Source organism: Bombyx mandarina, chromosome 09 (assembly GCF_030267445.1).
Source record: "Bombyx mandarina strain Sakado chromosome 09, ASM3026744v2".
Classification (NCBI taxonomy): Eukaryota; Metazoa; Arthropoda; class Insecta; order Lepidoptera; family Bombycidae; genus Bombyx; species Bombyx mandarina.
Window position 1 is genome coordinate 10,460,233 of NC_143216.1, and position 16,461 is coordinate 10,476,693.

A 16,461-nucleotide genomic window follows, 5' to 3' on the forward strand; every position below is an offset into this window, starting at 1 on the left:
TATATTTAGAGATATGCCGAACAAAAAAAATCTTTAGGCAATCAACAATCCATTATACTGTTACGCCGGTAACGTAATCGTTGAATAGCAGAAGCGAATATCAAAAGACCTAGTAAAATCGAGAACGCTCGAGAAGTGCAACGCCATCTATTATCAAATAGCGGAACCACATATCGAAACGACTCGCCTTACCGAGAATGTTCTCGATAATTGTAGAGTTGTCGTATCGACCATAAAAGAGTTGCAGAGATGACACGAAGGCAGTTAGTAATCGGATCTACTCGAAGCCAAACAGCGAACGGATCACTTGAAACTTGAAGCAAAGTGTTAAAAATAGTTTAAATTTGTACTTCGGTGGAAGTTTTATTTATCCCAGACCACCCCAGTGTGTAACGATACTTTTGTTTTTAAAATCAAGTTACAGCGATGTTAATGCGATCATCACCGTCACAACAACGTCAATAAAGTGTACCTGAACTTGATCCGAATTCGTTGAGACGACAATGTGTCAGTCACGAGTGCCGAATGAGGTCGACGATCGGACAACTGTACTCGTATACATAACGGTTATCTCACAAGATAAATAAAGGGGAGTAGAGAAATATAGCGTCGATACAAAAAAATATATTGAGAACTTATTCCACGAATAGATATGAATCATTACTTAAATACACATATCTAAACTAAATTCTACGGAGGAACCATAAACTTGCTCTAGTTCAAAAATACTACGAAGCGCTTTGATTTTTTAATTCAGTTAATTAGATGAGGCGAAGACAGGGGACTTCTTTTTATTCCTACTTATGCTGATAGCCTTGAGAGGCTATTTCAGCTTCGCCCTAACATGTAGGTGAGCTCAACCCGGAGTGTTGCTAACACTGACCCTAGCAAGAGCAGTGCTTCGCAGAATCTACCTCCGGATCGGAAACTTGACCCACTAAGAAGATCCGGCGAGAAACTCAGTGGACTGTGTCTGTGGGTTAATTCGCTCGTCGAGCCCTTCATCGCAAGCGCAAGCGACGGGTTCGACAAGGACGGTGACCGGGACAGAGGACTGACTGGTGCGTATTAATATTGTAAAGGGGTCGTCTTAGGCAATGCGTTTCGGTTTGGAGGGTGTGGCAGCCATTGGAACTATACATGAGACCTTAGAACTTATATCTCAAGGCGGGTGGCGCATTTACGTTGTAGATGTCTGTGGGCTCCAGTAACCACTTATCACCAGGTGGGCTGTGGGCTCGCCCACCCATCTAAGCAATAAAAAAGAACAAAAAAAGGCAAACAATAGTTTTCGTTCGGTTGTTCGCGAAGATAAAATAAATTAACCCTTTGACAGCCATGTATTTCACTAGTGACCTAATGGGCGCACTTTTGTAATTATGTTGATTTCTGTTACTAGGCGAAATAAAACTCTCAAATTATAATACATCTATACTAATATTATAATTATTCAATCCCGTTTTTGCAGGATAGCCGTCGGAGCCCCGTGGTTCGTTAGGAACGTCGACCTCCATGACGACCTGGACTTAGAGTCCACCAGTAAGTATATGCAGTCGGCGTCGATGCGCCACTTCGATAAAGCGGCACGACACGAGAACCCTCTCATCGTGGCCGCCGGTAACTACATTCCCGATCCTGCGGACAGAATGGAAAGCAGTCGACGTCGCCCAAAACACGTCATCTCGGATCCTCCCGATCCACTAACGGTGCTTCTAGGTAATTCAAGCACCGTTCTCGTCGAACCCGTCGCTTGCGACGAAGGGCTCGACGAGTAAATTAACTCTCAGACACAGCCCACTGAGTTTCTCGCCGGATCTTCTCAGTGGGTCGCGTTTCCGATCCGGTGGTAGATTCTGCGAAGCACGACTCTTGCTAGGGTTCGTGTTAGCAACGTCATCAGGTTTGAGCCCCGTGAGCTCACCTACAAAAGTTAGGGTTACGCTGATATAGCCTCTCAAGGCTCTCAGTTTAGGTAGGATAAAAAAAAAAAAAAAAAAAAAAAAAAAAAAAAAAAAAAAAAAAAAAAAAAAAAAAAAAAAAAAATATATATATATATATATATATATATATATATATAAAGAGGAAACTTTTGTTTGTTTGTATTGAATAGGCTCCGAAACTACTGAACCGATTTGAAAAATTCTTTCACTGTTTGGAAGCTACACTGAAAATAATCAGGGATCCTTACTAAAACTCCAAATATCTAACCCAAGGTGTAAAAAAATTTACCTAAAATATTCTTAACATCGCGTGCCCTGCGAAAACTGTTGATGATAGAATAAAATAATGTACCTACTACGACTTTGTAGAACACATCAGTATTTACAAAAAGTGTCGCAACAGCATATGTCTAACTATTATAGTTATGCCGCAATAAGTGTTCTTTTATTTAAAAAAATAAAACTATGTTAAATATCGTTGAAGTTTTTGTTAAAGACCCGAGCGGAACCGGAGCGGACCGCTTGTATAATATAATAATCATGATAATCATGAGGAGACAAAAACTAAATTCGGGTTTATAATTATTAGCACAAAATCCCGGAATCGCGTGCATATGTGCTTATGTCAGTCAACATAATGTATAATCGCATTTAAGCCACGTACGTGACGAGACGAAAATCAAGATTTTAATGTTTCGCGTTCATAAGACATTTTTCTTCGTAATTTACGACCCTGAACGTTTTCAACGACAGCTAATTAAGTAATCATAATCAACATTATATTTTTTTTTTTTTTTGTTGCTTAGGTTGGTGGACGAGTTCACGGCCCACTTCATGTTAAGCGGTTACCGGAGTACCCATAGACATCTACAACGTAAGTGCCGCCACTTACCTTGAGATACAAGTTAAGTCTCAATATAGTTACAAAGCATTACTGCTTCACGGCAGAAATAGGCAGAGTGGTGGTACCTACCCGTGCGGACTCACAAGAAGTCCTACCAGCAGTAGCGTATAGCGTATTTCTTTGTTTCTACATCGAGGGCTATAATAGGCTATTTGGGTTAAGCGACATTTCGCTTGATACGCGCCATTTAACTTTGTAATTAAAGGTCCATTTTACTTGGTATTAGTATCAACAATTCGATGTTTGCAATCGAACTTCAATTAAGTTTACCCCATTCAAATATCTCAAGAAGTTTTATTTCTTATTATTATATATTTTTTTCAAATTTTAAACTCTAAACGGCAATCCTGTAAAATTGCAAATGCAGTAATTTAAACAAAAATTAGTATCATTATTGTGCTATAGATGGCATGAGAGTCATTTTAAGTTATCAACCCAAGAGAACAGTGAAGTGAAGACGATTGCAGATTAAAAAAAATCATTGTGAACTTATGCTACACAGGCATGCCGTTAACATGGTCAAGATATTTCTGACAGTACGCTGGATGTGAGCACTGTGGTATCTTCACACAAAGCCTTATCGCGGCCAACGAGGGTGACAAAATGCTAGACATCATTGTTAATAATAATAATGCATCAAAATCAAAATCTTCCAAAGAAACCATTAAATACAATATATCAAACGACACGGAAAGATTAGTTCGAGTGTTCTAAAAACCTTGCCTGTCTTCGCGTTGAACAGATTTATTAGAGGAGCACTGATTCACTAATCCCCCTTAAATTCTATACTAGAGATACCGGTTATCGTCTGAAGTTTATCAGTCATCTCAATACCGTTCTGTGGAATCGATTGTTTTTGTCGATTGTTTTGATTGTATATAAACCCCTACGTATTATTACATACCTACAAGTTCGTATACAAATAGTATTGTATCTGATTTAGTTTATTAATTACTGTTTCTTTCCATAATGTAGTATTTTGTATTAGAGATAGGTTTTTTATCCTGCCGATCTTATCCTTTATCCGATGTAAATTTCGTCCGATGTAAAATTCTTTTCCTTTACTATTCCGTTTCCTTACCTTTGTCTGTGGCAAAGCGCACTGCATGATACCATTTAAAAAAAAACCTACAAGTTCAGCTCTAGCATTTGTTTGCGAATATCGATGCCAATTTATGACCGGCTATAACTCGTGTTAGTAAGGAGTCGCGCTCTAGAGATCGCAATTACGCACACCGGGGACGCATAATTTTTCGCAAGCTATTTTTTTTTATTGCTTAGATGGGTGGACGAGCTCACAACCCACCTGGTGTTAAGTGGTTACTGGAGCCCATAGACATCCACAACGTAATGCGCCACCCACCTTGAGATACAAGTTCTAAGGTCTCAAGTATAGTTACAACAGCTGCCCCACCCTTCAAACCGAAACGCATTACTGCTTCACAGCAGAAATAGGCAGGGTGGTGGTACCCACCCGCGCGGCCTCACAAGAGGTCCTACCACCAGTAATTACGCAAATTATAATTCTGCGGGTATCATTTTTATTACATGATGTTATAGCAAGCTCACGAATGTTCAGTTTTTTGTTGATAAACTGTCATTTTAATATAAATAGGTGGATATTGCTAAATGCTCAGAACCTGATCAAATAACAAAATCGATATTCCAGAGTGACAACGGTAACTGCCAAATACACAATTGGCGTGGTTTCGCACATCGATTAGTCCATTACGCAGGCGCACTGCCGATATGGTGCGTCTTAAACAAATTTATCACAACCTTATACGAATATCTCAAGGCTGAAACACTAAAACCGCTTCAACATTATGACTTTATGTACAATATATAAATCCTCGCGTACGTTTTGATGACACGATATCGGTTAAAACCAGATTTTACTGTTCTAAATCTTGTTTAACAACATTTCTAGCAGGCATCGGTTTAACACATATTAAAGCCCTTGGCTTTTGGGTTGCTACATCCCTATTTGCAATACGACATATCCTTGGAATGCCAAGAATTTCGTCTAATGAATAAGACAAATATTAATCGCGAAACAATCTTGCCCTGACGAATCTCAGTACTATCACGACCATGGTCGGACTTCAGAAAAATTCAAAGATTAATAATAATATATCCGTTGTTATGGTCACATACAAGAATATTGTGAATGAATAACATTTTAATACTAAAACTATGTACATATCGTTGACGTCAGATTTGAACATTTATTCAATTTAATTGTTCGAATCAAACGCCAACAAAAAAGATTAACCCTTTACTTCCGAGACGCGACACTCGGGTAACAACTTAACGCAATAACTCAAGCAGCGACCGTGTTTGCTTGACCTAAAGGTCTTAGTTACCAGGTCATAAAATCCATTAAAAAAAAACCGTGTTTGCTTAGTTAAGTTGCTTCGAGAAAAAACGTAATCCCATCACTAGTAACGAGCGAGAAACGTTTCGGAGGCAAAGGGGTAACCGAAATAAAAAGACACTCGTACCAAGACGCTGTTATGAGTTAGCCGATAGCATTTCGTTCTCGCTAATCCAATTGAAACTTTCAAAGCTATTTAATCACATTTCGGCGCGGTTAATGGAATATTATACAGAAACTTGAGCGCGAAGGGACGCACAGAAAACAGCATTTACATTTCGCCCTATATATCTATATATATATACTTCGTCTATTCTTGAAGTCCATTCCGTGTTGTTACACGGACATATAATATGTTTCCAAACGTTTATAAAATAAGTGAAGGTTTTTTTGTTTTTAATAAAGCATGTGAAAGTGTTAAAAGTTATTCGATATCTCATACGCGAATCGATTCGTTTCAGAGGTGGCTTTCGTCCAAATTAGTTTCCGCATTTGTAAATTACCATTAAAGGTATATCACCTTTGCCGTTCAAATTTCATATAGATAATTTAAAAATTATTTCAGCCTCCTTAGCCAATCGATTCAAATATGCGACAAGAAAGACACCAATGTTCCCACATAAATTATACCCGGACACCGTTTGTACACCATGTATTAAAAAAAAAAAAAACTACATTGAATATTACAATGTACACTACTAACCAGGGCAGAAATTCCAAGGATTCTTGCTTATCCCGTAAACTAGGGAATAAATTAAGCGTAAATATTTAGGCAATACTATAAACCAAGACCTACTTTTTAAAAATTTATTCTCTTATAAAATCGTCGTAAGCATTTTTAAACGCAACCGTCACCTGACAATGACATTGTCAACAACAAACACAACTTTACGTTCGTATAGTATTCAGAAAAAAAAAAAAACACTGAAAACACATTGGTCTCTAAACGCTCAAAAAACCGCCACGATCCAAACGGTTAACCGCACACTTCGCAATTAAACATCGCAACGGAGCGGTTAGGTACACATTTACGTTACGTGTGCGCATTCTTTATCGTCAAATAATAAAAACGTCAAGAATGAGGAGTCACGATTGATCGCCTCGTCTCGACAAGAATTTCACGGACGGTTCGTGCACGCGTCCGCAAAATCCTATCCAATATCATCATCAGCAGACTTGGCTATTATGGATCGTGTCTTTAAAAAGTGCCTTTTTTGTTGTTGGGGTAACCATTTTTATTGGGCCATCTGGTATAAAGCGATTAACAGAAGCCCCTTTTTTAAAAACACAAATACCGCCCAACCACCTTGAGACGAAAGGTGCAAGCCTCAAACGCATTATCAAACGGTTAACCCATACCCCACAAATCGGTCACGTCATGTCTTAGGGACAACAATTTTAACAATACTTAACACCTTAAGCGCTATATAGCGCGCTTCACTGTTGTCTCAAAGCAATTAGCATTTTTTTTATTGCTTAGATGGGTGAACAAGCTCACAGCCCACCTGGTGTTAAGTGGTTACTGAAGCCCATAGACAACTTCAACGTAAATGCGCCACCCACCTTGAGATATAAGTTATAAGGTCTCAGTATAGTTACAACGGCTGCCCCATCCTTCAAACCGAAACGCATTACTGCTTCACGGCAGAAATAGGCAGGGTGGTAATACCTACCCGTGCGGACCTACCACCAGTAATTACGCAAATTATAAATTTGCGGGTTTTAATTTTATTACACGATGTTATTCCTTCACGGTGGAAGTCAATCGTGAACATTTGTTAAGTACGTATTTCATTAGAAAAATCGGTACCCGCCTGCCAGATTCGAACACCGTTGCATCGCTAGACACGAATGCACCGGGCGTCTTATCCTTTAGGCCACGACGACTGCAGAATGTCTCAAAGCATCTAACATATAACGAGACCGATCAATTCAAATCTCATCTTTCACGCCGCAGCGCTCACAAAATCGGTGGAGGTTACGTGTGCCAATAGTGCTGTATGTACACGCATACATACCCGAGCTGAACATGGCCCATATGCCTGTTAGGATCGTCGGATATGAGAGCCCGCGTCATCGACTCGGTAGTATTCGCCCCGCCCTCGTGCTACATTCAGAACAAACATAAACATGTAGACAAACGTACATTCCACCCGTTTGACGACACACAATAAACGACATACCCCTTTGCCTGTTGTAGGAAAAAATTAGCGCCATTCAACTGAAAAATGAACGCGGCGTTCGCTCCTATATAGCTACCGTGTTCCTATGAAGCTTTTATGCATTGTTAGTAAGTGTCTATTTCGAGTATTGCGGCCAAAATACGGTGTCGTTTCGCAAGGAACTTTCAATGTGGACATTGTCTCGATTTTGTGTCCTGAACTACTTATACATGAAATTATAAAAAATAAAAAAGGCATGCACAATATGACATACAAAAGCATGACTGTATGAGAACATAAAAAAAAAGAGAACAATAAAACACGACAATTACAATTTGATTTGATTGATACGGCCGATCCGAAAACGGGTTCACTCATGGACTTCAAAAATAAAACGATTTTTTTTTTTGAGTTAGTCGAAAATTAAATAAAAATAATAAAAAAAAACTCACTCAGGCAGCAATTGTTTAGCACGTCAGGGACATATTATTAATGCTAACGATTATTAGATTTGACATAAAGGAAGACTGAGTTTGGCTGTGCCACTAAGCTAACATTCCAACACACTAGAATTCAAGAGGTGTTAATGATGATAATACTATAAACCGGCCGACTCCAATGCTTGCCTGAGTGGTGATCGGTAGACTCCCACGTCAGCGTCACAGTACAAGCGCTGCAAAAATAATAACGCTCTAGGACATGCTTTGACTCTCATCGGAATGGGGGTCAAAACGCGTCGGACGAGCTGTCAATAAGCAATCGGAGCATACCCCAGCTTGAGCGCTTGCCCTCCCGCCATGAGGCCCTCCTCCCCCAGTAGGGTGACTTGTTCCTCCTCCCTCGACGGATCCGCCATCTTTTACAAACAAGCGCCAGTGAGGCGCCATAGTCAACAACATGCCGAATTGTCAATGTCACGTTCGTATCGACCGTGAAAATTATAGTCACCGAGCGGACAATTTTGATTGATTCCGAAAATATTTCAACTGCCGAAGCATTTCGATTTAATGACGGTCCACTAATGGATTCCATTGTCTAAAATTAAACTAGATTCGAAAGTGTGACATTGACGTTTACGTCATAACTCGAACAATGGTAAACTTAAAATCATAGCGGGTTTTTTACAAAATATATCTCAGAATCTATTTAGAGAAAATATTGAACTTTAAAAATAACAAAAAGTAGGTAACAAAAACGTGTTCGAAACATAAATTAGTAATCGATATTATTGTGCTGACTACGTATCACATAATTGACTGTCAAGAAAATTAATAGAAAAAATAATAATAAAATAATATGAAACATTGCTTGAAAGAAATATAAAATAATATTGTTTTTGATGGCAGAACTAAAAACGTAAACATCGAGATCGTGGAGCTATTTTTTTTCTACAACAGCAACATTGACCAAACATGACCTCGGCCACACTAAAACTAGTGCCAGAGCCGTTCACTGAATAATTCTTAATTAGCTCATCCCTCGCAAATAAAACATTTCGAACCAATCATCGTTCATCGTGATGGATAATGATTTACCTAATTGTACGCCGTGAGCTTGACGTAATTAATCCAAACATAATTTAATATTACGTCCATAATTAATTGCTCGAAGTAAAATGTTAACAAATCACGAGGATTTACCAACGTTATTATCTTATCCGCTGTAAAATTTACGATTACTGGTGACGTTGAAAATTAATTAATAAAACCGGACTTCTGAGCATTCATTACACCAATCAAACACGAGTGGATCAAGGGGTTATGATACAAACAATAGACATTGGTTAATCTTTTAATTCTCAGTATTTAAATATCAGACAATGCCTGTATTCAATACCAGGTAAATGCTGTGAATCTTCCCCGTTGATGAGTGGAGGGATTAAATGTTAACATAATGATGATGATCATATTAATTTATCCCTAATGGGAAAGGCAAAGAACTTTAGTCCATACAGCCAGGTCTTGTTCTTGGTAATGTTAACATTGACAGACAAGCGCTTGGCTTAAACTCGCCCTTATTATTAACCAACTTAATATTAACATTTACCTAAGACTTTTAGAAATTTAGAATAGTGCAAGGTGCGAGACTTCACGCATACCACAGCCAAAAGAGCGAATCTAAGTTTTCCATATCCCCTTCCCCCATACATGTCTTGGATTAAATTTCGCGCAACGTCACCGACTCCGCGATTGGTTTGGCGTTATTTTGTTAAGACTCACCTCATCGAAGAACACTTGAGTCTTCCTCAAAATATGTTTTAATTCTGTTAACTCGAGGTAGTTCCTCTTAAGAGCTTCAGCGTTCTGGTTAACCTCTCGCAGCTCATTCTCAAGCTTTTCGAAGGTCGCCTGTAGTATTTAAGACTAGATTATTACCATACGTGCTTGGGATTCGTGATAAGTTCAAAAAAAATTAATGATCAGATAAGCTGATGATGCGTGTGGCATTCATAGGGGCCTGTTGGCAGTAATGGAATGTCGTTGATTTTCACTAAAAACTTGAGTTTACTATGTTAATATTTTGAGCCCGCACCAATGTCTTGTATATTATTGATGCGAAGCAATCATACGTTCCATTTTGAAGAGTGGAACATCCATTAAATAATACAATTTACACTTCGACCCATGTCTGAAGGTGTGTGGGTCAGGTTATGGTGTTTATGGAGTCTCAACAGGTCTATAGCAATTGAAAATTAAGCAGGATAGAGTTAGGCAAGTTCTTATAACACGCTCTCTCACCACTATCAAGTATAAGTTCACATTTGGGCGGCATCTACTGAAATCAATTGGTACTTCTAAATTTTATTTAATCACAAAGTCTGAAAAAAAACTGCGCACATACAAACACAATCACTACATGACAACATCTAACTTCTCTTCGAAACTTACTTCAAGATCGATCATCTCCCTGGGTTGAGGCGCCTCGGGACACTCTCCGGGGATCTCCAGCATGGGGATCCCGTCACGTCTGATCTCCTTCTCCAGGTAACGGAGCTTACGTTCCATCTCATCGCAGCGACGTACCTCATTGACGAACTTACGTTGGAAGGCGTTTACGTCAGGATTCAACTGTTTGCCGAACACACAAATGGACACGTTTTTTATGATTATATTACTGACTAGTGGACCCGCCCTCGCTTCGCCTACATTAAATTTTACTATTGATAGTTGAGTCCCGCGATGTTACCCGCGGTTATTATAGTACCTCGGGTGACACCACGGAGCGAAGCTAATCTAAAAAAGTAGCCTAAGTTACTTCTTATATCATCAGCCTATCAGTAAAAGTCTCGCCAAAATCGGTTCAGCCGTTCCAGAGATTAGCCAGAACAAACAGACAGAGACAGACAGATAGACAAAAACTGTAAAAAATGTTATTTTGGTGTATGTACCGTATATATATTCATGTGCATGTAGTAAAAAGTGGTTATTTTAATGTTACAAACAGACACTCCAATTTTATTTATATGTATAGATGAACTCATGATAGGGCTTATTTAGAGCGTGTGTGGGTACCCAATTTTACCACATAATATTTATGCTTTCCGCCTTGAATGGAGAGACAAGCATTATTCGGTACAATCGAAATTTCGATTTCATTTTTCAAGAAAGCTCTTTTGACACCAGTAACCACTGAATGAGCCTGCTAAGAAGCTTGATTTTCTGAAGGTATATGTTTTTAAATCTGTGTTTGTAACTTTCACTTCTCACAAATTCTACACATTATTGGTCTTATCAGATTGTCATTGATGTCCGATGCAGGTGTCAGAAACAGGCTACTTTCTACTCCCTAATATGCATTAGGGGCCCTTCGTTATGTTGTTTCGTAGACAACTAGGGATTTTAAAAAAGAACATAGGTTCAGACCAGAATCATGCTGGACCAGCAGAGTATTTCCCTATGTGGTCTCCCTATTGGTATTACCCTGTGTATGTGGTATTACCCTGTCGAATTCTGTCTCAAGCTCAGACGCTTAGATGTAGAGCAATGTGACACTATTTACATATATATTCAGGTTTGACGGCCCACCACACCAACAGTCCAGTATTTACCCAATCTCCAAAAAAACAAGCCGTCATTAGTGTTTCAGACAAATCAAATTACAAATTAGATGCATGTTTTAATATCTGCACCTAGTTGTAAATAGGCAAAAACAATGTTTTTTTATATAACACTTATTATTGAACAGTTTTTAATTATATAACTGGTATGTTAAATCTTATCACAAAACAACTATCTACAGATACCAAACCCAAACTTAATCTCTGATTAAATACAATGAAATTGATCGATCATAGAAATCATAATCACATTTTTTTTTAATCAGTCACATGACATATATTCGGTTTTTAATTTAACTTGCCTAAAATATTGGCATTACTTGAAATGTATATTTAGTACACTTAAATAATTCATAAACACTTTATTGTATTGTATATTTATTTTTAATATTAAACTTTATATTTTTTAGACACTCACTATGGTCTTAGCTAATTTGTGTCACAAATAAAAATCCGAACTGACATCTAATTCTTAAAGCAAAAGTTGTTAAAATGTTAGAGATCATCATAGACCCGTAGGGCATTAACTCAAGCATACTGCTCCTCAAAGATATATATTTGGAAAACAAATTACTGCAAACCAGAAGTGATCCTGGCTAGCATCTTGCTACATTTGTAATTTCTAAAAAATCTGATAATCTTATTTGCATAAACACAACAGTTTTAGCCACAAAATTTATATTTAAGGTAACAAGCATACCTGAATCTAATTTCTAATGGGGATTCAATAGGCAGTGAAATTAATTATTTTGTATAAAGGAGAGTCATTTTCTATTGTCATCACTGGCTTGCAGTTCCATTAGTGAAAAATGATTTCATTGGCTGGATTTGCCAATGTGACCATAATTGAGATCATCATTATGTTGCTTGTTACCTACTTTGAAGCTCCAATACCATTTCTAAGCATAGTTTGTAGATGGTATTATGCAAAGAGGTCATATCCAGGCCCCGGTTCACGACCTTGTTAAGTATATAGGTACAATTGTAAATCTGTGCCTTAAAAAAATTTATACCTGTGGGTGTGATTTGAGCACCAGTGTAGTTGCATCACTACTATTTTAGTATCTCACTTTTTGGTTTAAAAAAAATAATGTAGTGTAGTTATTTTAACATAATTTTTGTGTTGTAATTTTTTCTTTTTTTTTGTAACCCATGCCCTACTTGTTTCCTTTATAAAATAATGTACTTTGTCTCATTTTTGTGTGCTGTATATCTCAAAAATTCATTGTAAACATTCTCCTGCTTCAATACTTTTTTTACAGATAAAATTCATTGGAACATCAGATGAAGTAATAGGTTGTAATACAGGACAAAGACTTCAACGGCAGTTTACCAAGAGGAACCACAGTACCCATGATTATAAGATTTTTTCTGTTAAAACCTACTTCTGAAAAAGCTACTGATTATTAATGTACATGTATTAACATAAAATTATATTATTATATTCGACTTTATTGTCAAAATACGAAAATGGTGACGTTTCCAGTAATGTACATCTTATTTTAATTTTAATAATGATCATTCCTCCGCAAATTCAAGTTGGACAAATTAGCTTGGAGCGTTTAAGATCCTAGTAAAATCAATAACAACTGGGTAAATTGAATGTAGTACAAGATAATCCACTATGTACCAGAAAACGAGGTCATGATTCCATCAATATTTTTCATCGATTTGATACTTTGAACTTAATACGAAAAAGGGGCGTTAGACACGCGCCGCACGTAGTTATGTGGCTATATTACTCACATCTCGGAACTGAACTAGCCCCAACTCCCCGAGCTCGGACACGCAGGCATAAGCAGCTTCACTTTGCAGGAAAAGCTGACATAGTGTCATCTCCTCACTCCGAAACAAAGACCCCATCTTGAAAGTTTATAACACTACACGAAACAAAAATAATAATAGAAATTGAAATAAAGCTCCGTCGCTCGTCTGCGCGCAGACTTCAGCAGCGACGAAACCGGATTAAATGTGCGATGAAATTGATCGATATGAAAATTTTGATGCAAACATTCGTCACCAGTGCGCAACGCGGACATCTGTTTCAGGGATGCCTTGTTGAAATTAACATATTTAATTTGCCTACACAAGGATATTTTTTTTTATAAATGAGTTGCTTTGAGAGTCATGTAAACGGTAATAAATTCACAATAAAAACAATGGAAGCTAGTGCCCAGAGCGGTAAAATTTCCAAGGACAGAAAAGTATTCATTTTCTTTAAAAAAAATTTAAAAACTCTTTAACGTAAAACCTTTAATGATTGTGAGCACATGGATCAAACCAAACATATGCATTTAAATACAAATTTTCAACGTTAAGGAAAAGGCTATGATTAAGTCGCATAGGAAATTATTAGTTTTACAGTTTACATAACATTATAGTATAAAATAGCATTTTTATTCACTCGGTCTAGATTAATCATAGCCTGTTGGATATAAGAATTACAAAAAGCGCCTTAAATAAAAAGATAAAAAAATGCGCTCTAAGAAATATACTGTTTCCTGAACATTTTTTTAATAGCCAATAAAAATAACTGTCTACAAAATTTTCAGATGTGCATCTCTGTAAAATTTATAAGCTTTCGTTTCGATAAATGACAAAGTACTCAAACATGAAAGTACAAATTTTTAACGAAATAAAAACCATAACATTTCAATACTTTTAGATAACATTAACAGAAACATACTTTTTTTACCCTTAAAATCTAGTAGTATCGAATTCTGGTAACATTTATTTTTTACCTGTCATATGGACTTTTTGGCGGGAACGCAAGGAATGAAGTTGTGTGATTTGTTTTATTCACTGAAGTAGGAAACCTATGGAAATGAAACGTCAACAAAAAATTCGTGCCACTGTGACGTCATCTGGCCACAAAACATGGCGATTTTAGTGCTGCCCAGAAGATTTTAATGTTAGGAGGTTTTATCGATAAACGTTCTTGGTTCATTTTATTTTAAATATTGTTGAGTATTAATGTATTTGTAGAATTTATACTTTAATAGGAAGTAAGTATATTGTTATGTGCAAAAATGATGTGATTTAGATATTATGTGAAATCTAAGAAGAGTTCGTGCTTCAGCCAAGTAAACGAGATGACGATTTTTAAAATTTGCTACACTGATTTTATAAAGTTGTCGTTTGCCGCAAAACATAAAGAAATGGCGTAGTACAGTGCCATCTGCCCATTTCTAGCATGCTGAATGTTATCGTATTTTGAGTACGTGTTTTTCTTAGACTATTACAATCTATTTTAATTGTTTTGCTGACTCTAAAGTCCGTAACACACTACCGCAGCGCACCTCAAGGAAGGTGCGCCGCACCATTTGAATCACTCTCACTTCAGAGTGATTCAAATTTTAAACTTATCAAGGGACCGCCTGATAAAAAAAAACACCTACAGAACATTTATTCGTTAATAAAATTACAAACGTCATTCCTTGTGACTTCCTCTCTAAAATCATTTTATTAAATATTTAACGAATTTACAATAGTGTTTTACTCACTGCGGAATAAAACTATTTTATTTAAATAGTTCCGAAGAGATTTTGTCGGTAGCCTTTTTCCCGAAATATCTAAACAGAATGTCTAAATATGTTTTGATGACATATTTTAAAGAGGTATTTATGATTAGTGTCATGATCAATAGATTCAGACCGAAAAATGGGGCATCGACTTTCTTGAGATCCTATAAAATATGTTTTAAATATTATTTTTGTATGTTTTAAGCATGATAAAATAAGAAATTTTATATAAGCAATCATATAAATCGATATCAAAGTCAATAAATAATGTACAATCCAAAACCATAGACCTATATAATAGGGACACGACATATTGTTCTATACGTACAATTGCTTATATAAATAGCACCCATTTTGAAGGCACATACATAAACATATATCTATCTCGTTCTTACTCAGCACTTTAACTCGCAGGAAAACAATATAACAGTATTTCAGTGCGTACATAAAATGAAACATGAATATACGTAAATATCTCCGTCTCCGTCTAATGAGGCCGAAAATCCGCCATGTTTAGCGCGCCAAATGTCATTGTCACGTCAGTTCGGCCGTCTGTTTTGGGTTGTACATTATTTATTGACTATGATATCGATTTAATATGATTGATTATATAAAATTTCATAATTTATCATGCTTAAAACATACAAAAATAATAATTAAAACGTATTTTATAGGATCTCAAGAAAGTCGATGTCCTAAAACTATTATCTATATGTATTTAAATTCATTATGGAGCCCTCATCCGAAAAATCCATTTTTCGGTCGGAATCTATTGATCATGACACTAATCATAAATACCACTTTAAAATATGTCATCAAAACATATTTAGACATTCTGTTTAGATATTTCGGGAAAAAGGCTACCGACAAAATCTCTTCGGAACTATTTAAATAAAATAGTTTTATTCCGCAGTGAGTAAAACACTATTGCAAATTTGTTAAATTTTTAATAATTAAGTGATTTTAGAGAGGAAGTCACAAGGAATGACGTTTGTAATTAATGAATAAATGTTCTGTAGGTGTTTTTTTTTTCACGCGGTCCCTTGATAAGTTTAAAATTTGAATCACTCTCAAGCGAAAGTGATTCAAATGGTGCGGCGCACCTTCCTTGGGGTGCGCTGCGGTAGTATGTTACGGACTTTAGAGTCAGCAAAACAATTAAAATAGATTGTAATAGTCTAAGAAAAACACGTACTCAAAATACGATAACATTTAGCATGCTAGAAATGGGTTGATGGCTTTGAACTACGCCATATCTTTATGTTTTGCGACAAACGACAACTTTATAAAATCAGTGTAGCAACTTTTAAAAATCATCTTATCGTTTACTTGGCAAATTCGAAGGACGAACTTGTCTTAGATTTCACCCATCTAAATCATATCATATTTGCACATAGCAATATACCTACTTACTTCCCATTAAAGTATAAATTCTACAAATAAATAATACTCAACAATATTTAAAATAAAATGAGCCAAGAACGTTTATCGATAAAACCT

The 16,461-nt window shown here is 36.6% G+C and overlaps 1 protein-coding gene across 6 annotated transcripts in view; it reads right to left on the bottom strand.

Moving 5' to 3' along the window:
• LOC114245249 (V-type ATPase subunit a family protein Vha100-1) overlaps positions 1 to 13,506 on the bottom strand; it is a 39,741-nt gene extending 26,235 nt beyond the window's left edge. For 2 of the 6 annotated variants that reach the window (XM_028177346.2, XM_089730004.1), the window contains exons 1-5: positions 13,187 to 13,506; positions 10,272 to 10,451; positions 9,603 to 9,731; positions 7,240 to 7,328; positions 5,925 to 5,963 (exon numbers count right to left, since the gene is read on the bottom strand). In XM_028177346.2, the coding sequence (XP_028033147.2) occupies positions 5,925 to 5,963; positions 7,240 to 7,328; positions 9,603 to 9,731; positions 10,272 to 10,451; positions 13,187 to 13,303 (554 nt within the window). In that variant the 5' untranslated portion in view covers positions 13,304 to 13,506. Of the gene's footprint in view, positions 1 to 5,924; positions 5,964 to 7,239; positions 7,329 to 7,982; positions 8,057 to 8,153; positions 8,240 to 9,602; positions 9,732 to 10,271; positions 10,452 to 13,186 lie in introns of all 6 variants that reach the window. The other 4 variants (XM_028177348.2, XM_028177347.2, XM_028177351.2 and 1 more) reach the window with 4 other exon arrangements.
• Between the last annotated feature and the right edge of the window lie 2,955 nt (positions 13,507 to 16,461).